General features: G+C 32.8%; 1 protein-coding gene across 1 annotated transcript in view; it reads left to right on the top strand.

Annotated features, from left to right (window-relative positions):
- Positions 1–24,716, top strand: part of LOC143056536 (uncharacterized) — a 33,047-nt gene extending 8,331 nt beyond the window's left edge. Inside the window, exons 2-9 of the mRNA XM_076229621.1 lie at positions 14,618–14,841; positions 16,619–17,663; positions 19,468–19,760; positions 20,218–20,355; positions 21,493–21,591; positions 22,370–22,461; positions 22,989–23,136; positions 23,998–24,716. Of these exons, the coding sequence (XP_076085736.1) occupies positions 14,676–14,841; positions 16,619–17,663; positions 19,468–19,760; positions 20,218–20,355; positions 21,493–21,591; positions 22,370–22,461; positions 22,989–23,136; positions 23,998–24,023 (2,007 nt within the window). The 5' untranslated portion in view covers positions 14,618–14,675 and the 3' untranslated portion in view covers positions 24,024–24,716. The remainder of the gene's footprint in view (positions 1–14,617; positions 14,842–16,618; positions 17,664–19,467; positions 19,761–20,217; positions 20,356–21,492; positions 21,592–22,369; positions 22,462–22,988; positions 23,137–23,997) is intronic.
- The last annotated feature ends 1,304 nt before the right edge of the window (positions 24,717–26,020 follow it).

Genomic DNA, 26,020 nt, shown 5'->3' with positions numbered 1-26,020 from the left:
GTGCGTACAATATATTTAAGTTGTGCGCACAATATATTTAAATTATGCGCACACTATATTATTTTGTGCGCACACTATTTTATATTGTGCACACAATATATTTACGTTGTGCGCACAATATAATTTTTTTCTTTGTATGTCCCTAGCGGGGCTCCGTACAATGATAATTGTTTATGTCTTAGCTGTTAACATACGCGAAGCAACGAACAAACTTAAGTATATTAATCGTCAGAGTCAATTGTATCAAAGGTGCTTTATTTTCTCCTTAAAGTGTTATATCTGATAACAACAAATTGCCCCTATCTACTGCCCATTCAGATAAGTTTAGAATATTTACGACTTTGTCTACATGCATCTGTCCTAAGTCAGGAATCTGATGTTCAGTTGTTGTCGTCTGTTCATTGGATTCCTACATGTTTCTCTTTTCGTTTTTTTATATAGATAAGACCATTGGTTTTCCCGTTTGAATGGTTTTATACTAGTCATTTTGGGGCCCTTTATAGATTGCTGTTTGGTGTGAGCATAGGCTCCATGTTGAAGACCTTACCTTGAATTATAATGGTTTACTTTTATAATTGTGACTTTGATGAAGAGTTGTCTCATTGGCACTCATACCACATTTTCTTTTATCAATTTGATTATTTGTCTAGTTAGAGATGATACTTTTATGCTAAATCTAGTAGATACTAGTATGTATTTACTGAAAAGAAATACACATAGGTTTGGGTAAACGTTGTGTTACGGCCAGAAATCGCCTTTAAATTGTAGCCAACAAAAGACACAAATCAATAGTAAAATTTAACAATATTTATTATACAAAAGTTTACAAAAGGTATTACACAAATATTACTGTTAACTTAACTGTCAAAATATGAGTCCAATCTGTTATCTTTATCTGTATCCGGAAATCTTTCGGAATCCAATCTGAATATTATGTTCACTACTAAGGTCACAATCCAGTATGATGTTGTTTGTAGAATAAAAGTGTCAATCCAAATGCTGTGAATACTAATGTCTATCAATGTCTATGTCCAAGTTTAATTATGAGAGTTTAACTTTAGTGTCTGTATATATAGTGTTGTCATGGAAAATTCTAGAACACTCTATAATGGAACATTGTGGAAAATCCTGGAAAGTTACAACGGAAGTTTCTGGAATAACGTAGAAGTTTAAATTACGCATCTTTTATAAGGATCATTCTAGAAAGTTCCAATCATTCCTAAACTGCACAGTTATAAGATTATTTGGTAAACAACTATCAGGCCATACAACACAAATTAGGCCAACATAAATAAACATAATAATTACAATATCATAACACCTTCCCCCTTAAAAGAAGTTTTAGTGTAACGAAAACTTATCATGAATAATATGAACAAAAATACATAATATATACAAAGTGATTTAATAAGCTCTAGATAAAGCATCAGATATTACATTATCTTTACCCTTAATATGTTTTACAATTACATCATATTCCTGTAACAATAAACTCCACCTAGTCAACCTCTGATTCTTGTTTCTCATTTTATGTATGAAGGTGAGAGGATTATGATCAGTACAAACAAGAATAGGATATACAGTGGGATTCAAATATACATCAAAATGTTGAAGTGCTGACAACATTGGAAAACACTCTTTTTCAATAGTTGAATAATTTTTCTGATGTTTATCTAATTTCTTAGAAAAATATGATATAGGTTTCTCAACATTATCATCTGTCTCTTGATATAAAACAGCTCCAATTCCTACATCGCTTGCATCAACAGCAAGTTTAAATTGTTTTTCAAAGTCTGGAGTAATCAGAACTGGACTATTAATTAAAAGTGATTTGCTATTTTCAAAAGCTTTTTGACAATTTTTGCTCCAGATAAATTTAGAATCTTTCCGTAAAAGATGAGTCAATGGTTGAACAACAGTAGCAAAATTTGAACAAAATTTTCTGTAAAATCCAATCATGCCTAAATATCTCATAAGTTGTTTTCTATTTGTAGGAGGTGGAAATTTGGAAATAGCTTCCACTTTACCCATAATAGGTTTTACTTGACCTTGGCCAACTGTATGCCCTAAATAATCAACAGTGGCCTGACAAAATTCACTTTTACCAAGATTAACAGTCAAATTTGATTTTGACAATCTATCAAAAGTATCATACAAATGTTTTAAATGCTGTTCCCAGCTATCACTACATACAATAAGATCATCAATATAAGCATAACAACAGTCTAAATCTTTTATAACATTATTGATCATTCTTTGAAATGTAGCTGGAGCACTTTTCATGCCAAATGGCATTACAGTATATTGAAATAAGCCATCTGGTGTAACAAAAGCTGATATTTCACGAGCTCTCTGTGTCAATGAAACTTGCCAATAACCTTTCAATAAATCAAATTTGCTCACAAATTTTGCTTGACCAATATTGTCAATACAATCGTCTATCCTTGGAATCGGATAGGAATCCGATTTTGAGACTGAATTTACTTTTCTGAAATCAGTCACGAAACGAAAAGTTTTATCTGGTTTTGGCACAAGGAGACAAGGAGAGCTCCATTCACTGTTACTCGGCTCAATAATATCATTGTCAAGCATATATTTAATTTCTTTTCTCATAACTTCAAGTTTGAGTGGATTGAGCCTGTAAGGATGTTGCTTAATTGGAGAAGCATCTCCGACATCAACATCATGACAAACAGCAGTGGTTTTGTTTGGCACATCTGGAAAAAGATTTTTAAAAGAAAATACCAAAGTTTTTATTTCTTCTCTACGATCAAAAGACAGATGTGCAAGTTTTGAATCTAAATTTGACAAAATTTCTGAATTTTTCAATCTAACTGTCTCTTCCATAGTTTTACAACTAAAAGTTGGTTCAATTACATCTGGTTTGTCATGATTGTTCTCAAAGTTAACCATGCCTAAAGTGGCAACTGGTTTACTATCACATAGTACATTAGTACGCTCAAAATATGGTTTTAACATATTAATATGACACACTCTATTTTGTTTGCGCCGACCTGGAGTTTTTACAATATAATTCAAATCATTAATTTTATTCTCTATTGTATAAGGACCACAATATTTAGCCTGTAAAGGATGTCCAGGGACAGGCAGAAATACAAGTACCTTATCACCAGGCTCAAAAACTCTGTCCCTGGCAGCTTTATCATACCATATTTTCATCTTGTTCTGTACATTTTTTAAGTTTTTCTGAGCAATTTGACAAGCAGTATACAATTTTTCTTTAAATCTAGATACATAGTCTAAAAGATTCAAGTCAGTATGTTCAGTAAGCCACTTTTCCTTAATCAATTTTAACGGTCCCCTTACAGTATGACCAAATACCAACTCAAAGGGACTAAATCCAAGGGATTCTTGAACAGCCTCTCGAACCGCAAAGAGTAGAAAGTGAACTCCATCATCCCAGTCTCTGTCAAATTGAAGACAAAAAGTTCTAATCATGTTCTTCAATGTTTGATGAAAACGTTCTAAGGCACCTTGAGATTCTGGATGATAAGCACTTGATCTGTACTGAGCAATCCCTAACTGGTATACGACTTGCTGAAATAAACCTGACATGAAATTTGATCCCTGGTCGGACTGTATAGACTTAGGAAGTCCTACTAATGTGAAAAATTTGATCAAAGCTTTGACGATAGTAGGTGTCTTGATATTTCTGAGCGGAATAGCTTCAGGAAAGCGGGTAGATGTACACATGATTGTCAATAAATATGCATTTCCAGTCTTGGTCTTTGGTAAAGGTCCAACAAAGTCAATTAGAACTCTGCTGAAAGGTTCGTCAAAGGCTGGAATAGGCAGAAGTGGTGCTGGTGGTATTTTCTGGTTAGGTTTACCAACAACCTGGCATATATGGCATGATTTGCAGTATTCTGCGACATCATTTCTAAGTCTGGGCCAGTAGAAATGTTGCAATATTTTTAGGCAAGTCTTCCTTATACCTAAGTGCCCAGCCAAGGGGGTGTCATGGGCAAGACCAATAATTTCTTGCCTATAAACTTTAGGCACCACCACTTGGTATAGCACTCTCCATTCCTCCTCTGGGGTGGCATCAGGAGGCCTCCACTTCCTCATTAAAATGCCGTCCTGATGGTAATAGCATTCGGCCACTTTGTCTGCTTCCTCCTGTGGTTGAGCTCTCTGGCTGAGCTGAAGAACCTCAGGGTCTTTATGTTGTTCTTCAGATAAATTCTTTCGGTCTAATGAATGGCTGTTAACGTCTGGCCATGGCATAATAACATTCTTGTTAACACTAGGTGGTCTTGTAATGGCCTTTTCTGAGCTACCAGGACCTTCAATGTCAGCTATAAAAGTGTCAGAAAGGTCCATGTAATCAAACTTGTCTTCTTGCAAATTCTGATTTTGTTGTTTTCTAGCCATCGCCCTAGTAACAACACAAGCTGGATACAATTCAGCATCATCTTCAGGTGATTTAACATCCACCACCGGTTCACTGGTAACAATTGGTTCAGCAACCACTTTGTTCCTAGCTAGATCATTTCCTAGCAATAATGTAACACCCTCAACAGGGAGATTAGGACGAACACCTACAACAACTGGTCCAGTTATCAAATCTGACTTCAGATAAATACGATGGAGAGGAACATCTATACAACCTAACTCTACACCTTGTAACAAAACGGAGGCACCAACAGAAGTATTCTCGGACAAAGGCAACACACCTTCTAACAATAAAGTCTGAGAAGCTCCAGTGTCCCGTAAAATCTTAATAGGCTGAAGAGTGGTATCATCAACAATAGAAACAAACCCATCAGACATAAAGGGTTTGTATTCCTCCATGTAATCACAAAAACTGGACTTAAAAGCCTGACGCGCAGGGCATTCCAATGTACTGGTATTATAAGGTGTCGTACAAGCACTGGTCTTCGGCTTATTATCTCGTTCATTCTTCTTCTGGAGTCTAAAACAATCAGCCATCAGGTGACCAATCTTCTTACAATAAGCACAAGTCAGTGACTTCTTCTCAAAAGTATCAAATTTTGGACTAGACATATTATAACTGGACTGACTCTTATTCTGTGCAACAGGCTTACTATCAGTACGCTCATTGCTTTGATTTTTGTAATTTCCACTGGAAGTATTGACATTTTGACCCTTGAAACTTCTTTTATGTGAAAGAGTATAATTATCTGAAATGACAGCTGCATCATGTATTGACTCAACAGTTTTGTCGTCTAAATGTGTTTTTAAGTCTAAATGAACACATAGTTTGAACTCTTCTAATAATATCAATTGTCTTAGGTTATCAAAATTGTTATCTGTTTTCTTTGACGTAAGCCATTTGTCAAATAGATCTTCTTTTTCCCGAGCAAATTCCACATATGTTTGTGAATCAAACTTTTTATAAGATCTAAATTTCTGTCTATATGCTTCTGGTACTAGCTCATAAGCTTTCAAAACTTCCTGTTTTACCGTGTCATAATCGGAACTTTTTTCTGATGGAAGTGCGGAGTATATTTCAGCGGCCTTCCCCTCAAAAACACTTTGCAGCATCGTAGTCCAATACGGCATAGGCCATTTCAAATTGTTAGCAATTTTCTCAAACTGTGGAAAATATTTATCAACTGTTTTTTCACAAAATTTTGGAACCAAACGTATGTTTTTTGCTGCATCAAAATAATCTGATTTAGAGTGAACTTTAGTGTTGCTTTCTTCTTTGACCATTTCAATTTTCAGTTTCTCCATCTCTAGCCTTTCCCTCATTTCAAGTTCTTTTAATTTCTCCCTCTCCTTCATTTCCAGTTCTTTTAATTTAAATTCATCTTCTTTTTCTTTTTTCTCCATTTCTAACCTTTCCTTCATTTCCAGTTCTGCCTGTTTTAATTTAAATTCATCTTCTTTTCTTTTCTCCATCTCCTTCATTTCCATTTCTTTTAATTTAAGTTCATGTTCTAATTCAAGCTGTTTTAACTTAAAGGCGTCAACATTTTCAACCTTAAGATCAAGAGCCTCTTCACCTAAAATTTCTTCGTCAACTAATTTGTCTATAACCAAATTTTTTATAATTTGTTTTCTCATAGATACTTTGAAAACTAATTTCAGTTGTTTAGCAAGCAACACTAGTTCCTCTTTCTTTAAATTATCAAAACTCTCCAGGTCTGGCGTTTTCAAAAATTTACCAGCATCAAATGCCATTTTGTAGAATTTTGTTGGCTAGTTATAATAAAAATATTAAACAAATTTTGAATAAAATATGTTCAGTATCCCGGACGAGCCCCCAATTTCTGTTACGGCCAGAAATCGCCTTTAAATTGTAGCCAACAAAAGACACAAATCAATAGTAAAATTTAACAATATTTATTATACAAAAGTTTACAAAAGGTATTACACAAATATTACTGTTAACTTAACTGTCAAAATATGAGTCCAATCTGTTATCTTTATCTGTATCCGGAAATCTTTCGGAATCCAATCTGAATATTATGTTCACTACTAAGGTCACAATCCAGTATGATGTTGTTTGTAGAATAAAAGTGTCAATCCAAATGCTGTGAATACTAATGTCTATCAATGTCTATGTCCAAGTTTAATTATGAGAGTTTAACTTTAGTGTCTGTATATATAGTGTTGTCATGGAAAATTCTAGAACACTCTATAATGGAACATTGTGGAAAATCCTGGAAAGTTACAACGGAAGTTTCTGGAATAACGTAGAAGTTTAAATTACGCATCTTTTATAAGGATCATTCTAGAAAGTTCCAATCATTCCTAAACTGCACAGTTATAAGATTATTTGGTAAACAACTATCAGGCCATACAATACAAATTAGGCCAACATAAATAAACATAATAATTACAATATCATAACAGTTGTGACGACAGCGAGCCAACGACAACATATACAAAAAGATCTAGATAACAAGAAACAACATTCAACAATCAACACTATATACACAGTTCTTGGTCTTTATTTTTTTTATCTCGTCAACGTATGATTTATCAATTATTTTGTTATCATACAACTGTGGACAAAAACACGTTGCCCACAGTTATCAATCATTAATTTTGTTCAATACAGAATCTCCATTTTGCAGTTTGAATATCGTTTATTGCATATTAGATGAGTATTTGTTTTCAAAACTCTTGACGTGCATTGAATCAAATAAATTCGCATGATACTTATATGTAAACGAATGGTATACCTTCGTTCGACAAATATAAAAAAGTGTACATTTCAAGTAGATTAATATCTATAAGTTCCCCATAAGTATTCATCGAAGAGAAAACAAATCCATAAGGTACAGTGGAGATCAGTTCTAACCTCTCATAAATTCTGTCAGAATCTGTCAGGAGAACTGTTCTAGAACAGTATGTAGAACTGTCAGCCTGACACCTTTTAGTCAGTTCTAGGTTAGAACTGTTCTAGCTAGAACTGATTTGGTCAGTTCTACCTAGAACTGATTTGGACAGTTCTAGCTAGAACTGATCCTGACAGTTCTACCCTAGAACAGTTTTAGACAGTTCTAGCTAGAACTGACCAAATCTTTGGTCAGTTCTACTTCTAGAACAGTTCTACGGTTAGAATTGATTTCAAATTCTACGGCTAGAATTGATTTATAAATTCTACGGCCAGAATTAATTTATAAATTCTACGGCTAAAATTGATTTATAAATTCTACGGCTAGAATTGATTTATAAGTTTGAAGAAATATTTGTCTTAATATAAAGGCTTCGGCAAAATAGCGATTAATATTATATAGAGTTTTGCTATTTTGCCGGTTTTTTATCAGATTTATAATCGGCAAGAGAACATGTTTAACCCCGCCATATTCTGCATGTATGTCAGTGCCTGTTCCAAGTCAGGACCCCGTAATTCAGTGATTTTCTTTTGTTGATGTGTAGTATAAAATATTTGTTTTTCTTTCATTTTTTGTTCATAAATTAGGCCGTTAATTAGTATTATAGGGGGAGGGTTATTATTTGAATTGTTTTACATTTGTTATTCTGGGAGTCAGGATGGCTCGTTATCACTTAACAAAATTATCCTCATTAACCAAATGTAATATCTGTTTACGAGTAGTTTTCATACCTCGGACGGACCTGTTTAACAAAAATCTTTTGACCACATCAATCTAAACTGACATTATTTGCTCTATCTTTCTGCAAATCTATATAGCTGCACAGTACTTCAGTTTTAATTTTAGGTCAAGAGGGACTGTACTATACAAGTTACAGCAATATTGGAAAACAATTTTGTTCGCATCAATTTATAGTGCCAGCATGCAGGGGCAGATCCAGCCATTAAAAAAAGGAGGGGGGTTCCAACTATATGTTCAAATTCAAAAGCATTGATCGTAAAAAAAAAAGGGGGTTCCAACTCCAGAACCCCCCCCCCCCCTTTTATCAGCCAATGAGCATGTCCTCTTTTTATTCAAAATATTGAATCATAAACAAATATCAGAAATTTTCATACTTCAGACTGAGTCGTATAATAAAATCTTTTGACCGCATCTACCAAAACTTACCATATTTGCTTTTTTTTATGTAAATCAAAATAGCTGCACAGTAATTCAGTTATAATTTTAGGTCAAGAGGGACTGTAGTATATAAATAACTATAATATTAGAAATCAATGACCACAATTTTTTTTCTCGCATCAATTGAGAGTGACAGCATTTCCTATTTTTATTCAAAATATCGCATCAGAAACAAATATCAGTCATGTCAGTAGTTTTCATACCTCAGACTGACAGTAACATGTAATCATGTAACAAAATTATTTGTCTGCATCAATCAAAACTGACCATATTTGACAGCATCAATCAAAACTGACCATATTTGACCGCATCAACCAAAACTGACCATATTTGCTCTTTTTTATGGAACTCTTATAGTCGCATAGTAAATCTGTAATATTTTTATGTAAGGATGGATTGTAAAATCATGAAAATACAAATGATAGAAATATGGAAACACAATGCTACCTAATTTCATTTGCATCAATTTAGAATGCCAGCATGTCCTCTTTTTATTCAAAATATTGCATCATAAACAAATATCAGTAGTTTTCATACCTCAGACTGACTGGTATAACAAAATGATTTGTCCGCATCAACCAAAAACTGACCATATTTGCACTTTATTATGAACATGATGTCAATCTTAATAGCCGCAAAGTAAATCACGTATATTTTTATATCAGGATGGATTGTTTAATATAAATGAAAGCAATATTGGAAAATAAAATTATGCTCACATCAGTTTATAGTGCCAGCATGTCCTCTTGTTCATCAAAATTTTGAATCGTAAACTAATTTCAGTAGTTTTGATATCTCAGACTGACTCATGAATATAACAAAATTATTTGTCGCATCAACCAAAACTGACCATATTTGACAGCATCAACCATAACTGACCATATGTGACAGCATCAACCAAAACTGACCATAATTACACTTTGTTATGTAAATCTTAATATATATATATAGCCGCATACTAAATCACTTATAGTAATACATATTACGATGGATTTTATAATTCAAATGACAGCAATATCAATGAATATTGGAACACATTGGCTACAAAAAAATTTCCACATCAATTTAGAATATCAGCAAGTCCTCTTTTTATTCAAAATATTGAATTGTAAACAAATTTCAGTGGTTTCGATATATCAGACTGAGTGAGAGTTGTTTTAACAAAATCATTTGACCGCATCAACCAAAACTGAACTTATTTACACTTTATCATGTAAATATATATATATATATACATGTATATATGGCCTCATTGTAAACATGGTAAACCAATATTATTTCTATGTGAGGACGGATCGTATGATAAAAATGACACCAACTTTGAAACACAATACACCTTATCGCTAATCCTGGCTGACCCGGCCTCTTGAACTTTTGAAGCATACAACAATGACTTTTCCATTGTGGCGTCAGATATTTTGTTTTATGACGTCAAAATTTTACGGAAACCTGTGTGATATCCAGTAATGGCAGACAAATAGCGACAAGGTGTATTTATACCATATCTAAGAATTTAGCTCACCGTTATTTCCTCTCTGTATCCATAATAATGAACCGTCATTAAACATGCTAAAGTGACTTTTTAACATGTTTAAGTCAGTAGTTTTTGATGGGTTTTTTTTTTAAACAAAACTATTTAATGGCATCATCCAACACTCACATGACTGATTCATATACTTTATTTTAAAAATAAAATAAAAAGTACATGTATGGGAAGTCCTCTTCTTGGAATAGTATACTGTTAATATAATTTGAAGAAGGCAAAGAAAAATGCATGATTTTGTTTGTAGCCGAACGTCCAGGGGCAAATGTTTCATTCATGTTCAGATCCAGTATATTTTTCTGAGTTCCAGACTCCCAGATATCATTTATAATCGTTATGGATAAGCAGTGGCGGATCCAGCCATTTTAAAAAGGGGGGGGGTTCCAACTATATGCTCCCATTCACATGCATTGATCGGCCAAAAAAAGGGGGGTTCCAACCCCCGGACCCCCCCCCCCCCCTGGATCCGCCACTGGATAAGTCTGGCTAAATTGACGAGATGGTGCAAATGTATATATAGTTTTTTACGTTAGGCTACACAACACTTATTTCATTAATATCCCATAATTCATCCACTGTACAATTTTCGTTTGAACATTTGTCAAAACAGAATCTTAAATGAATGTAAATCCAAGGCAAACAAGGTAAATTACGATTAAAATTCCATGAATCAAATTAAATGTAGAGTTTTATTTAGGAAGAGACTGTTAAAAACGGGGAACGAAGAAACGTAAGGCAGCAACCATTTGATTTTCTGGGGGGGGGGGGGGGGGGCTATGGTTTTTTTTGGAAAAAAAAGTTTGTTTCCAGTTTTTGGAGAAAAAAATAATTTGTTTTTGATTCTGAGAAAAAAAAATTGTTTGTTTCACCCTCAGCTGCCACTATATGTAATGCTAAAATTGAAAGAAAAAAATTGTTTTCGACTTGTCACGAAAAAAATAGATTGCTTACAAAAAAAATTTGTCCAGAAAAAAAACCATAGCCCCCCCCCCCCCCCCCCCCCCAGAAAATCAAATGGTTGCTGCCTAAACAATGATGTTTCCGTATGCAATCTTATAAAAATATCTCCGATGAGTTGGATAACCTTCTATTCACTTCAATGTACACTGGGACTAGTAATATGTATCAGTTTTTTGGGGCATGTTTTAGTCCGACGTATTTTGGTGAAACCACTCTAAGCAGCCTTTACAAACGAGTGATGCAGCAATGTGCACGTCAGTATTGCATACTGTACAATTCCATTCTGCACTATCGAATGACTATTGTGGATTATTATATGATTTTATGTTCACCTCGCTCCGATTTCAATATCCAACTTAGCATAGCTGAAAAACTTATAAAACTTAAAAGTCAATTTGAATGCAATTAATGTTAACAGTTGCCAACATTCATTCGTTAATCGTTGTTCTTAATTGGCGAAAAAAATAAGCAACAAAACTAGGGAAGGCTAGTTTAAGTTTAATTAATCTACCCATACCCGTAGCCAGGAGGGGTTCGGGGGGTTCGGACGAACCCCCCCCCCCCCTCCTTGAAATCAAATAAGCACTGTTAAAGTCAACGTTTTGTTCAAATTGTGACTGTTAAAGTCGAGTTCATGAGTCACGAACCCCCCCTTGGAAATTCCTGGCTACGGGCCTGCTACCGTACGTTGAAGTGCAGTAATGCAACAATAACTCAATGTAACCGCAGACACAAATATTATTGTTACATTCGTAATTAATCGGATCCGTACCCCACCCTGTATTCCGGCAATTAGTCTCCAATGTAACAATAATTATTTTATTATTGTTACATTTCCATGTAACCGTAGCCAGTGCCTTAATATATAGCAAAGTAATTGGAAGTGATTTATTTCTTCTAAATTCTAAAGTGCCCTTACTGCAGTGACGTCATTTAGAACTGTTCTACAGTCCTGACTGATTTAGTCAGTTCTGCTGACAGTTCTACGGTTAGAAGTGATTTGGACAGTTCTACCTAGAACTGATTTAGACAGTTCTACCCTAGAACTGATCCTGACAATTCTACCTAGAACTGATTTAGTCAGTTCTACCTAGAACTGATTCTGACAGTTCTACTTAGAACAGTACTAAGGTAGAACTGTTCTAGGTAGAACTGTTCTAGGACAGGTTAGAACAGTTCTATGACAGAATATTCTGACAGTTCTAATGAGAGGTTAGAAGTGATCTCCACTGTATCGGTAATATACAATAGACCTCATTCTGTCCCCCAAAAAATCAAATTAAATAGGGCTTAACTCATCAAACAGATTAAAAACAGAAATATATTTAAGAAAAAACACAGGGTACTTATACATCCCCGAAACCAAAAACAATAATTACAGACCAGTGAGTACTCGAAGTTACTGACAGCTATTATTATTTGTCTAGGCTGTATTTTGGAAAAGCTATGGTATACTTCATTCACATTAAAAATATAAAATTTCATTCGAATTAACATTGAGTTGAATTTAAGCTTAAATTTCATTGGTAGTAAAATTTAGTATTATATTTGAGACTGTCCCAAGTCAATAGCCTCTATCCTTTGTTAGTCTTGTATGATTTTTAATTTATATAAAAAAATGATGTGGTATAATTGTCAATAAGACAACTCTCCACAAGAGACCAAATGAGACAAAAATTAACAACTCTGGTCACAGTTCGGCCTTCAACAATCAGCAAAGTCCAAACCACATAGTCAGTTATAAGGCCCCGAAATGACAATGTAACACACTTCAAACGAGAAAACCAACGCTCTAATATAGTTCATTTAATATGTTTTGGAGTTTAGTATGGCGTCCGTTGTCAATGAATAGTTTACATTCTTGTTTAGAGGCCAGCTGAAGCCAGCCTCCTGATGTGGGATTTTTTTTGTGATGAAGACCCGTTAGTTGCCTTAGTCTAATTTCTGCCTATTTGAACGGGTTGTTGTCTTTTTTTTTTTTTTTTTTTTTTTTAAACATTCCCCATTTCTATTATCAATTTTATGCAATTATAATAAATCAACGGTCGTATGATCAATTTTTAATTTCCATTTTCTACATGAACTAATTTGAGTGCTTTATCAGTTTCGTATCATAAAGTGTTCATTTGATAAAAATGTGGCTTAAAACTGTATAATATCTTTTATCAAGTGATAATATGGGAAAATACAGGAGAGAAAATTAAAAATAAATCACCTTTTGATAATTGCTTATTAATAACTGGGTAGAATTTAAATTTCAACAAGATTTTGGAATCCTAATACCTGAACTGCATGTATAGTGAAATGTCACAAAATAATCTGACCAAACTTTTCGAAAACGAAGGCATTTCAGGCAAATCTTTCCTTTTCAAAAGAACTAGTAAAAAACGTCTCAGACTAATAGTTGTGTTCTTTGGGAGATTTTTCGAAAAAAAACCTTATCTTAATCATTCCTATCAATTGTACATGTATAATGTTTGACCCTCAGTGCTCTTCTATATCGTTTTATTTTGCATTTGACCTCTTAAATTCGAATGTCACTGATTGGTCATTTGTTATTTCAGGCATGATTTTTGAAAACACATGATTTTTTGTCGGAAAAATGTTGATTTGGAAAAGTAATTACTTTGAAAAATAATGTACATTATTGATTGGAAAATACATTGTTCATGCAATTAGAGTTTCAATACATTTTTTACACCTTTACTTCTACTTAGATATCAATTATGCTTCTTAAAACTGGTATCCTAACCAGATGGGACTTAAAGAATAGAATAAAATTGAGAATGGAAATGGGGAATGTGCCAAAGAGACAACAACCCGACTATAGAAAAAAACAACAGCAGAAGGTCACCAACAGGTCACCAATGCATTTTATTAAATATACTTGAGGTCTGGTAATCAGAGGTTAAGTGGTAAAATTTTGCCAGACATTTTGACATTTAATAAATTTAATAGATAACTATTTCTATAAAAGAGGGGCGAAAAAATACCAGAAGGACAGTCAAATAATGCATCGAAAATTAACTGAAAACGCCATATTTGAAAAATTAAAACACAAACAGACAAATAAAAGTAAACAAGACACAACATAGAACACCAATTAAAAGACTAAGCAACACGAACCCAACCAAGAACTGGGGGTGATATCAGCATCAATTTCCTAACCCATCATATCCATGTCTAAGCAACACGAACCCAACCAAAAACTGGGGGTGATATCAGCATCAATTTCCTAACCCATCATATCCATGTCCACTTTATGATAACGAATTGTCACTCAGGTTGATAACTAGTGTCAACTTGAAACAGAGGCCTCCTTTCTTACATTTCTTATAGTTTATATCATTGAATTTGTATAAAAGGCCTGCCTATGTGCTGTTAGTTTATTCATTTTATCAACTTTCTTTTGAAACTTTATTGATAAAGTGTACCTGTAAATAACATAGCCAATCTTTTGAATTGTTTTAACAACAATTCGGAAATAATGTTCCACAGACACAACATACCTAAAAATCTGTTATTTATAGTTGCTTTTTAAGATATCTTATTTGAACAGCAAATTAATAATCTTTTGAATCAATTATCTGCAATATTTTAGGTTTAATAGTGAGACAAAAATAAGGGAGACAGAAAGCTAAAGAATAACTAATCACAAAATGACTGGAACGAAAGTGAAACCATCTGATAAGGAGAAACAGATGTCCCGTGTTTCAGCAAGCACCACTTCGATGCTCTCCCTTACACCATCACAGCTGAATACAGCCATAATGGACATGCTGAGTATGAGACAAGCAGCCACAAGATGTGACGCAGTGTGTAGAGGTAAATTACTACATCATTGATATGCTCATATTGATAAATCATCTGGTTACAACACTTTTTAATTTTTGAAATACTAAGACTTTTCTTCCTAAGTAATAGATTAGCTGTATTTGGCAAAACTTTTGGAATTTTGGTCCTCAATACTCTTTAACTTCGTACTTTATTTGTCATTTTTAACTTTTCTGGATTCAAGTGTCACTGATGAGTCTTTTGTAGATGTTCCGGACCATATGAGTATTTGGACCATACGCGTATGGTCATGACCATATGCGTATACTCATATGGCCCGACCATACGCGTATGGTCCGACCGTACGCGTATGGTCGGACCATATGAGTATAATACTCGTTTGGTTATTAACGGGCCGGACCATATGAGTATTTTGACCATATAGGTATTTTTTTTAATTACATTTAAAAGTTTCAATAATGCAAAAACTTTATCTAAAAAAACAATGATGGTTTACTTATATGACAGTGTATTCTTTTTATAATTCAAATACTACGTAAAAATTAAACATTGATGCCATAGTTAGTTTTCATCTCTAATTACATTCTTGTATGTAGGCTTGGGGTGACATTTACTTCCACACGGTATCATAGCTTTTTTTTTCATTTCCAAGTCTTGGTTGTGCACGATCCTTTTCATTTAACCTTTTGTTTGCGAGTGAAAAGCCTATTTATCCTAGTTTTCGCAATTATAGTAAAATAAAATAAAATTAACTATGTGAAACTTCTAATTCTTATTTAGCTAATTTTAATTATAATATAATAATAAAATTTAATGAACTATCATAGTTTAAACATATTTATTTATAGTGGATTGGGAAACAAGTTTTGCAACTTATATTAATCCCTTTCCACTTTGCGGGTGCGAGTGCTGCCTTGTAGCGGCATTAGTTAATACAAAAGTAAATCCTGATATCTATGATGAGTTTGTTTACTAATCAATTATACACGATATAAGTATAGATAATGTTATAAAAACCAACCAAACTTATCATACATACCAGAGAACATTTTAGTTGATATAGTATTTAAAACACAAGGATAAAAGTAGAAAAAAGTTGAGGAATTCAACGAAATTAAAGATACTTGAAGGAACAACAACTCCAAATAAATAAAATGCGTCATATATTAAAGAAAAAGTCGGCAATAAAAGGAGTACAGTTTGTTCTCATCGCTCGTTTAAAGTGAGTCTTCCGAACTCAAAAACTATCTTGTCATTAAATAATTCCCGATGAAAGTAAAGCATGAAAAAAAGTTCGGACGCATTAAACTAATAACATGCTGTTTTTATTAAGCCCCATTTATGGGCATTATGTTTTCTGATCTGTGCGACCGTCTGTTCATTCGTTCGTCCTCCCGTCCGTCCGATCGTCCCGATACAGGTTAAAGTTTTTGATCGAGGTAGTTTTTGATGAAGTTGAAGTCCAATCAACTTGAAACTTAGTACACATGTTAATTATGATAAAATCTTTCTAATTTTAATGTCAAATTAGAGATTTTACCCCGTTTTCACGGTCCACTGATCATAAAAAATGATTGTGCGGATGTGGCATCGTGTACTTAGGACACATTCTTGTATTTAAAATAATTGAGGATCTTGATGAAGTCAGTTTCAGAGAACATTTTGTTTTAATGATATGCAAACATTGTATAAAAAAGTTATGAAAAGCTTGATACTTTTGCATATTCTTGTCTTGTCTTGTTTCAGAAGTAACCTAAATATGTATGGATGAAATCCAAACTATCGCACTAAATATTTTATTTTTAAGGTAATCCTATCACAGATGCAGGGAAACGTAAACAAATGATAAAGATGTTGTCAGTTGTTATGATTCCAGTATTAGTAATTACTGGCATGACAGCAAACACATTTGCAATAGCCATCGACAACTACATCAGTTCTGCTAATGTTCGAGAACTGCTCTTCTTCAGCATAGAATTAGGAGCGCTACTGCGTACCATTCAGTTTGAACGAGATATGAGTGCCCTTTATGTCAGCAATATTAAGCCAGAGACAAAGGATTTTCTACTGCAGAGATACCCGGATACTGATCTTGCAATTCAAAATTTATCAAAATGGCCGAGAGGAGATGACATAGTGATGGAAATGGAAACAAGGGAACGTTTTCTCTCATATTTGAATAAACACCGATATCAGCTTGACGTTTATAATCAGTCCGTGGAAACTGAACTAGATTTCTATTCCAACAGCATAATGGTTCTATTGAAATGGTTATACGACGCAATTAGCGAATCGAGTACCGGTTCAGTTTGGAAAGACGTGGTGGCATATCAAGAAATTATTGTGTCTAGTGAACTTTTTGGAAGAGAACGGGCGCTTGGAGTATCCTTTTACGCTACTGGCGGTTTTGAAACAAGAGAAAAGTATCTTTTGTTCATGGAAAATCAGGATCGAGCTAACGTCACTTTTGAATCGGCCAGATTCTACTCGAAAATAGCATTTGACATTTATAACATAGAATTGGCTAAAAATACCGAGGTTATTGTCCCAATAGAAGATTACAGAAATAGAATTAAGTCAAATAATTATACTAGTACACAAGCATCTATAGTTGAAGCTGAAAGATGGTTTGATAATATGACAATATATCAGGGAGTCTTGACACGTACACAAAACGAGCTCGCCATGACCATTGACGAAAGTCTCGCCAAAGCATCTGAAAAAGAACTTCAAAGTGTCATAACTATATGCATTGTGTTTGGTGTCATTCTTATTGTATGCCCTTTGATTGTATTTGCAGTGTACTCATTAACATCTGAAATCCAAAAGTATTCAATTTCCATCGCAAACAGGTAGGATTGTGTGTCACTTTGGTATTTGATATTAAAAAATGTAACAATGCACCGATACATCATAACTTCAACAAAAATTAAACATATATGGGTCAGATCCTTCAACTGCAAACAATGATGCCTTATCACAATATAGTAAAACGTTCAACCTTTCGTGAATTACTAACATTTATACCATATTTAATAGAAGATACTCAATATATACCAAAACCAAACCTTGCGGTCATAAAACTTTCGAGTCAGTTTTTTGTACTCGTACTCGAAATTCAACCAATCAAAATGCTGGATTTCATGTTTGGAGTATGATTTTTGTGCTCCGAGCACTGAGCAAAGTTTTATGACTTCAACTCCAAATGTGTACAAAGTAAACAATTATAGGTCAAATCACAACCTTTAAAACGGATCCTTGGCTCACACCGAACAGCAAGCAGGTTTTCCTGAATTTTTATTTCAATTTCTAATGTCTCACAATATCGATTGATTGTTTTAAAAAATAATTTCGTATAGGTCAAATTTTCTTCATTTTCTTATTATCTATGAAGTATACATGATGATATAACCGAGTTCTATAATTTGTTTCTATATGTAGTTTTTCAATATACCTTTAAATCATTTTTGGGGACAATAACATTAACAATATTTGCCTGTAAAAACTGCCACATTTTGGTTTCTGCTAGTTTTAGCTTGAAACTGCTTATGAAGAGGCTTCCATTACGTTTCAAAAGGGTATATTATCACTTGCTAGTCAAACCATCTCACACAAAGATCAATGACGTAGTTTTCAGTAATAATTTATAAGATAACCAGTACTTATTGAACGATTTCGGCTGAATTCGTATAACATTTGTGTTTCATATAGTTAGGAACTCAATATCAATACAGTTTTGAAAATCATTTACTTCATTATATATCATATTTAACTAAAATATTCCAAAACGCACCAATTTTTTTATCAAACATTATTAATATTCGTCTCATAAATTTAGCCGGCCTTACATTACGTAATATGTTTGAAGTAACTCCGACAAGACGAACACTTTTTTTAATACTAGCTTTGTTATATTCAACTTGAAAACATCTATATCAAATTGTTCGTGCTATGGCTCACAATTTGATATTCTCTATGCTTTTTCGCAGCATTTTCACACAAATAATCCCATCTACATATCTATAGACAAATGACAACACGTACCAGTAAAAGACTGATGAGTTTTGGTATCAAACGTACGAAATTAATTTTGGCTTGGATTAATTATACTAGAAAAATGGTTTTTGATGTCATGATCACTTAAATTAATCAGATCCTAACATATCCAGTTTCTTTATATAGTTGGTTTTCAAATTTGAGGGTTTGAGTCCCTATTTTGAATCTAGGTTAATCCAAACATATATATGGAGTGTCATTTGTTTTTTAAGCACTAGGTTGAAACTGCTGGTCCCAAAAAGTTATTATCCTCTATGGTGTCGGTATACTGAGCTGATGTATTACACACCGTTTCAAAACTCTGTACTGATAACATTATTAAGAAATTAAAGTTACAACTTTCTGAGATAAAAGTTGAACTGGCTTCCTTATTAATATATTTTACCGTTTTGATGAGGATAAATCAAGATATTCGCTTTGGTCGAACAATCTCTTTACTACAATATTCTTTTTCGTGTATTCCAAAAATGATTGCAAGAAATTCAAACAAGCAAAGTGTTTTCGAAATAAAAAAAATAAATAAAAAAAATTCAAACTTGAATTTTCTATTGTGAGAATGGTTGTGTATATACCATTATCATAAATCCGTATTACTTTTAGGACTAAAGCCTTAAACAAAGAAAAGAAACGGACTGATATTTTATTATACCAAATGTTGCCAAAGAGTGTCGCAGAGCGTCTAAAAAGAAGCGAGGAAGTAGATGCTGAACAGTATGGAGATTCCACAATATTTTTTAGTGATATTGTGGGTTTCACAAGTATATCTGCGCAGAGTTCACCTCTACAGGTTGTCGATATGTTGAATGGACTGTATTTAAGCTTTGATGCTAGAATTGAGATTTATGACGTTTATAAGGTAGAGACCATTGGTGATGCATACATGGTCGTATCTGGTGAGTTACACTATTATAGTTTTAAACGTGTATAGACATTTGTGTGTTTTAATTTTCTCAAAAAGTAGAACAAATACATCGATTTCTAATTCAAATTAAAAACAAAACGTCTATAAAAACATAAAAATGGTGTGTTGAACCTTGTTGTCTATGATTAAAAGGTTGATGTCAGTTATTTGTCAAAGACACATTTACCCCATTTTTGTTTGCAAAATTTCCTCTGTAAAATACAGTTCTTGAATTATTTACATTGATCCATTATGAGTATACAGCATTCCACGTTTAAAAAAATAAACAAAATTATTAACGCATGATCATCAACAATGACTATAAATATTATAATTAAGATCTGGTTGTTTCTTGAACGAAAAGGAAAGATTCGTATTTACTAAAGTCTTTCACAATTTCTAAATGTTGCAGAAATGCATGATTTATTGTTAGAAGGTCACTTTATTAGGTGTTCCTAGACGAAATGGTAGAAGACATGCACCGGAAATAGGCACAATGGCCCTTGATCTTATAGATAATATTAGGAGACTGGAAATTCCACACCTACCTGGAACCAAATTCAAACTGCGAGTCGGATTACACTCAGGTATATATATTATATGCTATTGTGTGTTGATTTTTATACTTAGACGTGACTTTGATGTAAGGCTATATAATATTACTTTAATAGCTCTTTTTGTCGAAACAAAGGTTGGACATCCAGATGTCCAAAATCCATTCGTGTTCATTTATTTGATTGTACTGCTCAAATATTTTTTCTTTTTGATTTTGTAATCAATGTGTTGTCTTTTTTTATATCGCAGGCTTTCAAATATTTGACATTAAATTATTCCATACAAATGTTAAATGTTATTAAAAAAGCTGTTTTAGTGAATATCTGGTTATGCATTTTATTATTAAAACGATTATCAATAGTTGAACATTTTAAATTTCGCCGAGTCCCACAAAATGTTGTACAAGACAAACACATACAAAATATTACATATAATGACAAATATATAATAAGAATTATTAAGATTACATGTCAAAATAATGTTGAAGAAATAAACATGGACAGTAAAATAATAACATTTTTAATTTAAAGATATATCACATAAAGATATTTATCCAATTGTTTTGATAACATTTTTAATTTTACACAATATTAGCGAACATCTGATTTTCTATATTATAATTATCAATATAAACATGATGATGAGACATGTAGTGTCATTTGTAATGTGACAGATTGCACACGCAATTGTCATTGGGTTTTAAGGTTTCGTTATTTTTAATATCATTGGTCCATTCGTCATCACTCTACACTATTCAATTGTCTTTCTCTGTTAGTATTATAAGTTCAAAATAGATTACAATGTATCTTCATGTGTACATAATTTAATGTATAAAACTATAAATACAAATTGCTAAGTAATTAGTAATAATGATACCTGTGGTATAGTCATTTTATTACTTCTTCTTATCCGTTTCGCATACCCTTTAAATGTAGTTTTAATCAAATATGAGCTGGTAAAGGTACTTTTTTGAAAACTAGATGAAACATTTAGGCGAATACAACTATCCAAAGCAATACATTAAGTTTGAACAAGATTATCTTTTAAACATAAATCTTTGATTTCTATATTATCTGATGAAGCTATACGGTAGTTGTTTCATTCTAATAACATTCTGCCATAGGTATACATGTCTATTTAATCTTTGCTTTTGAATTGTCTTAACGCAGGACCAGTTCTTGCCGGAGTTGTTGGAACGAAAATGCCTAGGTACTGTTTATTTGGCGAAACAGTCAGCATTGCGTCCAAAATGGAATCCCAGGGCAGAGGTATGTTTAAATATAATTGTCTATCAAAAAATATAAAAAATATTTCATACAGTTGATGACAGTCAAATGTGGAAGACAATTGTTCATTACAAACTAAATGATAAGGGAATAAGGATATATAGAACATTATTTAACAACATTGAAAAAGTCGAGTACCATCTACATAAAAGCGAGAAACACATCTGAACCACATCAACACACGACAACCACTGAACATCTAGTTCCTGACTTAGGACAGGTGCAAAAAATGCTTACGTCTGTTTTATACGTTAGAATTAACCACATATTTGACCTTTCTCACAAAAATCGGTATCTAAATTGCACAAGTTTCATTGCAACGTTATATTAAGGGGTCTTCAAGATACAACACAATACCTCTTTCTAAATTATTAACCTATCAGCATAAGAGATTGTTATCACAGTTTGGATCAAGAACTTTTTGTAAGGTTGGAGGCGCTCCAATCAAGTAAATGATCCCCTATATAATCAACCAAATTTTTCCCATGAAAGGGGGCCCGACCTGAATCCGCCTATGCAGTTACTTATGAATGTTCCACTCAAGAAATCACAAGAAAATTGTATGATCAATGGCATTTTTTAGGCTGATGTTACCTCTCATTTTACTCTTGTTATTAGTTTTTTGCAGGTCCGTTATGTGAAATCATTATCCGAAGATGTAAAATATTTCATGCAAATTAGACGAAACGAGCGTTTATCTTCTACATTATGCTTATTGACATGTTGTATTTTGTGAAATGTTTACATATATTTTCTATAGCAAACAAGATACAAATAAGCCATACTACTAGAGATTTATTGAACGTGTTTGGTGGCTTTGTCATGGAAGAAAGACGGGATGATGAAATGAAAGTGAGTATTAATCAAATAAATTACTGTTTTTTGCTTTTAGACCTTATATTCTAAAATTTTCTGTTTAAAAAGAGAGTCGTAAGACACAACATTGATATTCGAAGACAAACTGAAAATGCCATGGCAAAATAAAAAAAGAGGTAACACCTACCTACACACGTTCTCAATTTTCAAATATTTGGCATTCCTCCTGATTAATTTTTATTTACAACAACGTACCAGTCAATAAGATCAAACGACCTTAACAGAACATAACAGCCACATAACTTCAAAATGAGATTGACCTATTTGTGCCTTAGCATTTATACTTCAAAAATTAATAGAATGTATAATTGAATACAGCAAGTACCGACGAAATTGCTTCTAGGCGAAATGTGCCATCTACAACTGACAGTCAACCATAATTACAGAACATACTTGGAAAATAATCTTTAAATGCATTGTTTGTTCTCACCATCAGAACAATCTTTTTGTTGTTGTTGGTTAATGTTTATCATTTAGCAGCCACCTCACTTACTATATTGCAGCAAGATCGAGATGTTCTAAATGCTTTTCATGGATACGTTCGTACATACTGGTTACTCCACCGTGACGGCTTTCTGTCTGACGTTGATGATGACTCCTCAAGATCAACATCATCGGAAATTACATTGCAAAGCACTGAAAAGTCTGGAGGTGAGGCAATTTATGGTTCAAGATGTATGAGAAGTAAATTAGTTAAAGCATCCTGGATGAAGAAGCAGCATGTCAATGCATTCGGTCTCTCTACTGTTTGACCTAATTTGTATTCTCTAGTTTTTTGTTATTTATCCTGATTTGTATCTGATAAATCCATTTATGAGATTTGAACATCGGTAACAGCTGTTGTCGGAATTTTAACCCGTACTTAAAAGCAAAATAACAAAAAATACCGAGCTTTAAGAAAAACCAGTAACGGAAAGCATGGAAAGTTCCTTTTCAAATCGCAAATTCAAAATCTCTAAATTTCAAACCAATTGAAAACATATTCTTGACTTGGTAGAGGTATTTCCTTAGGTAGGAAATGGTAAATTAAACCTGGTTTTATAGCAAGCTATACTGTCACATGTATGATAGTCATATAACATTCCTTTATATATACAACAATATGTGAATAAAACAAAGTTAGTAAGGAAAAAAGTCATAATAGAGAAACAGCAGTCATCAGTGTATAATTATCTTAATCACGATATAAACAAACATGTACGTCACAAAAGATAACCAAAACGGCAAAAAAAAACAAAAAACATCAGGAAAAATGAAAGACAAAAATACATAAATTCACCTAAGCACAATAACATAGTGTCATGATGTATAAGCACACCAAAGGAACATTATAAAAATTTGACAGTGTCCTGCATTAAAATTCTATACATATTATTCATTTGAACAGTGTTCATCACCTTCATAGTTTTAAATATATATAGTTTATTTGAATTATAATGCCCTAACCAGAATTATCTTTAAGACAAAGTATTAATGAATTTCTATCATTGCATATTGACACTTCTTTTTCAGGTTTGAAGTCGTATTTGCCTCATTAATAACGCCTCAAGTCTGAACGATCCGATATGATATACATTGACTGCATAGTATAAACATATGGTTATACAAATATTGATAGTAAATAAATTGATTTAACATTATCCAAAAAGTCTATACAATAGTTTATCCAATCATGTTCAGTCTCAGTTTTAAGACTGTACCTGTTCAAATCATTCGTTTGCAGACAATTTGGTACTACGTTGTTTTAAACATGTAAATGTAAAACTGAAAAATCTGAACAGAGCAAAACGGCTGCAAGCGAGTTGTATGAACCGTAGAGAGATTATTGCAATGATAAATCTGAAAATTAACTGCACGAATAAGATTGACTTATATATATATAATTAGTTTTATACTGCAACAAGTGGTGTTTACCTAAATATAGTAACATATCTATATTTTGTGTAATTTCCATTTTATCATGGAACACTTTCTCCACAATCTGGGGGCCATTAAGGAATAAAAATAACTTTTAGATCTGTGTTTCTATTTAAAAGCTACCAATTTATTAATTTAAGTTGAAGTATAAAAACAAAATATACACTTTTTTGTACTCGGCACAAAACTGAGGACGGGCTCTCTAAACTTCATCCTTCTCCAGTTTCTCAGCCTCATACAAAAAAAGTATATATTTTTCTGACATTGACCTAATATTGTATATATCATTAACTTTTCAGATAAAAATCACTGTTTCAGATCAAAATTTGTTCGCTATTTTATTTGTTGAAAAAAGTATTAATTGTATTTATGACTATTGTTACTTGTGTATTACTATGTAATATAGATTTGTAATTATATGATTGTGGTTTCTACTTTTTTTACTTTGTTTTTCTAACGTATGTTTTCATAATCGTTTGCTTATCTTTTAGCTGGTAATTGATTTGATAAGAAGGGAAAGTACATAGATATAATTTTACTGTAGCTAAAACGAGGTTGGGCCCTTCGTTTAAGAGATAAATCATTTTGAAAGCAACCGTTATTAACAATGTATAACAATAATTATTAAATTGGAGTTAAAATCTGTTTCTAAAAATATTCCAATGATATTCTTGAAATAGAATTTTTATTCTTTTATAAACTTAGTACAGCAATGAAAAAGCGGTTCGTTTGATTTTTATGTGTTTTCTATGCATGTACTGATGGATGCCCCTTATGTTTTGTTTATGAAGTTTAGAAATATCAAACGCTTTGATGTGAATATTAATACTAAATGTGATTTTTTTTACGGAGTTCAAGGTGTACAATTTGTCTACGTATGAAAAAAATGAAAACAACACGATATAAATTTCATGCGTTCGACGCTTTTCATAATTAAACTTCATCAGTAACTCTCAAAGCCGAATATCTTAAAGCCAAGAATGTATAAGGACCGAAAACGTTGAAGAGCTATAAACCAAAAAGGACCTAAAAATAGCAAAATTTATCTAAAGACAACTTTCCAAACGGGAGTTTAAACCTTAGTTTCTGTATAATTTAAAAATTGACAAATGGACAATTTTAGATAATTTGTTATAAATCATGTCGGTATGGAAGTACCTACTTCCGTACATGGTGATGCTCTTTGAAACTAATAGTCCACTAGCAGATGTATAAACTCAGTGTTGTAAAAAATGAAAACTACACGATTTAATTTGACGCGTCCGAAGCGCTTTTCTGGATTTGGTTTCATTAGGAACGCTTAAAGTTGAATATTTGAAAGCCAATGATGTATAGAGACCGCAAAAATTGAAGGGCTTTCATAAAAAAAAAATACCTAAAAAGTAACAAAATCCTTCTACAGACAACTTTTGCATGAGTAACTTGAAACCTTAGTTTTTGTATAATTTCAAAATTTATAAACGAGACAATTTGTTATAAGTTACTGTGCCGAATGAGTAAAATTTGTTTTAGGTGTTTGGGCTTTTAAATTAGCCATTCCACGAGCAAGATATGAGACTTTCTGTATTTTTGTTATTTTACTCATTGGAGCCTATCTTTTTCGGTATTGTTTATTTCT

This window comes from Mytilus galloprovincialis, chromosome 13 (assembly GCF_965363235.1).
Source record: "Mytilus galloprovincialis chromosome 13, xbMytGall1.hap1.1, whole genome shotgun sequence".
Classification (NCBI taxonomy): domain Eukaryota; kingdom Metazoa; phylum Mollusca; class Bivalvia; order Mytilida; family Mytilidae; genus Mytilus; species Mytilus galloprovincialis.
This window is presented reverse-complemented; position numbering and strand designations above follow the sequence as displayed.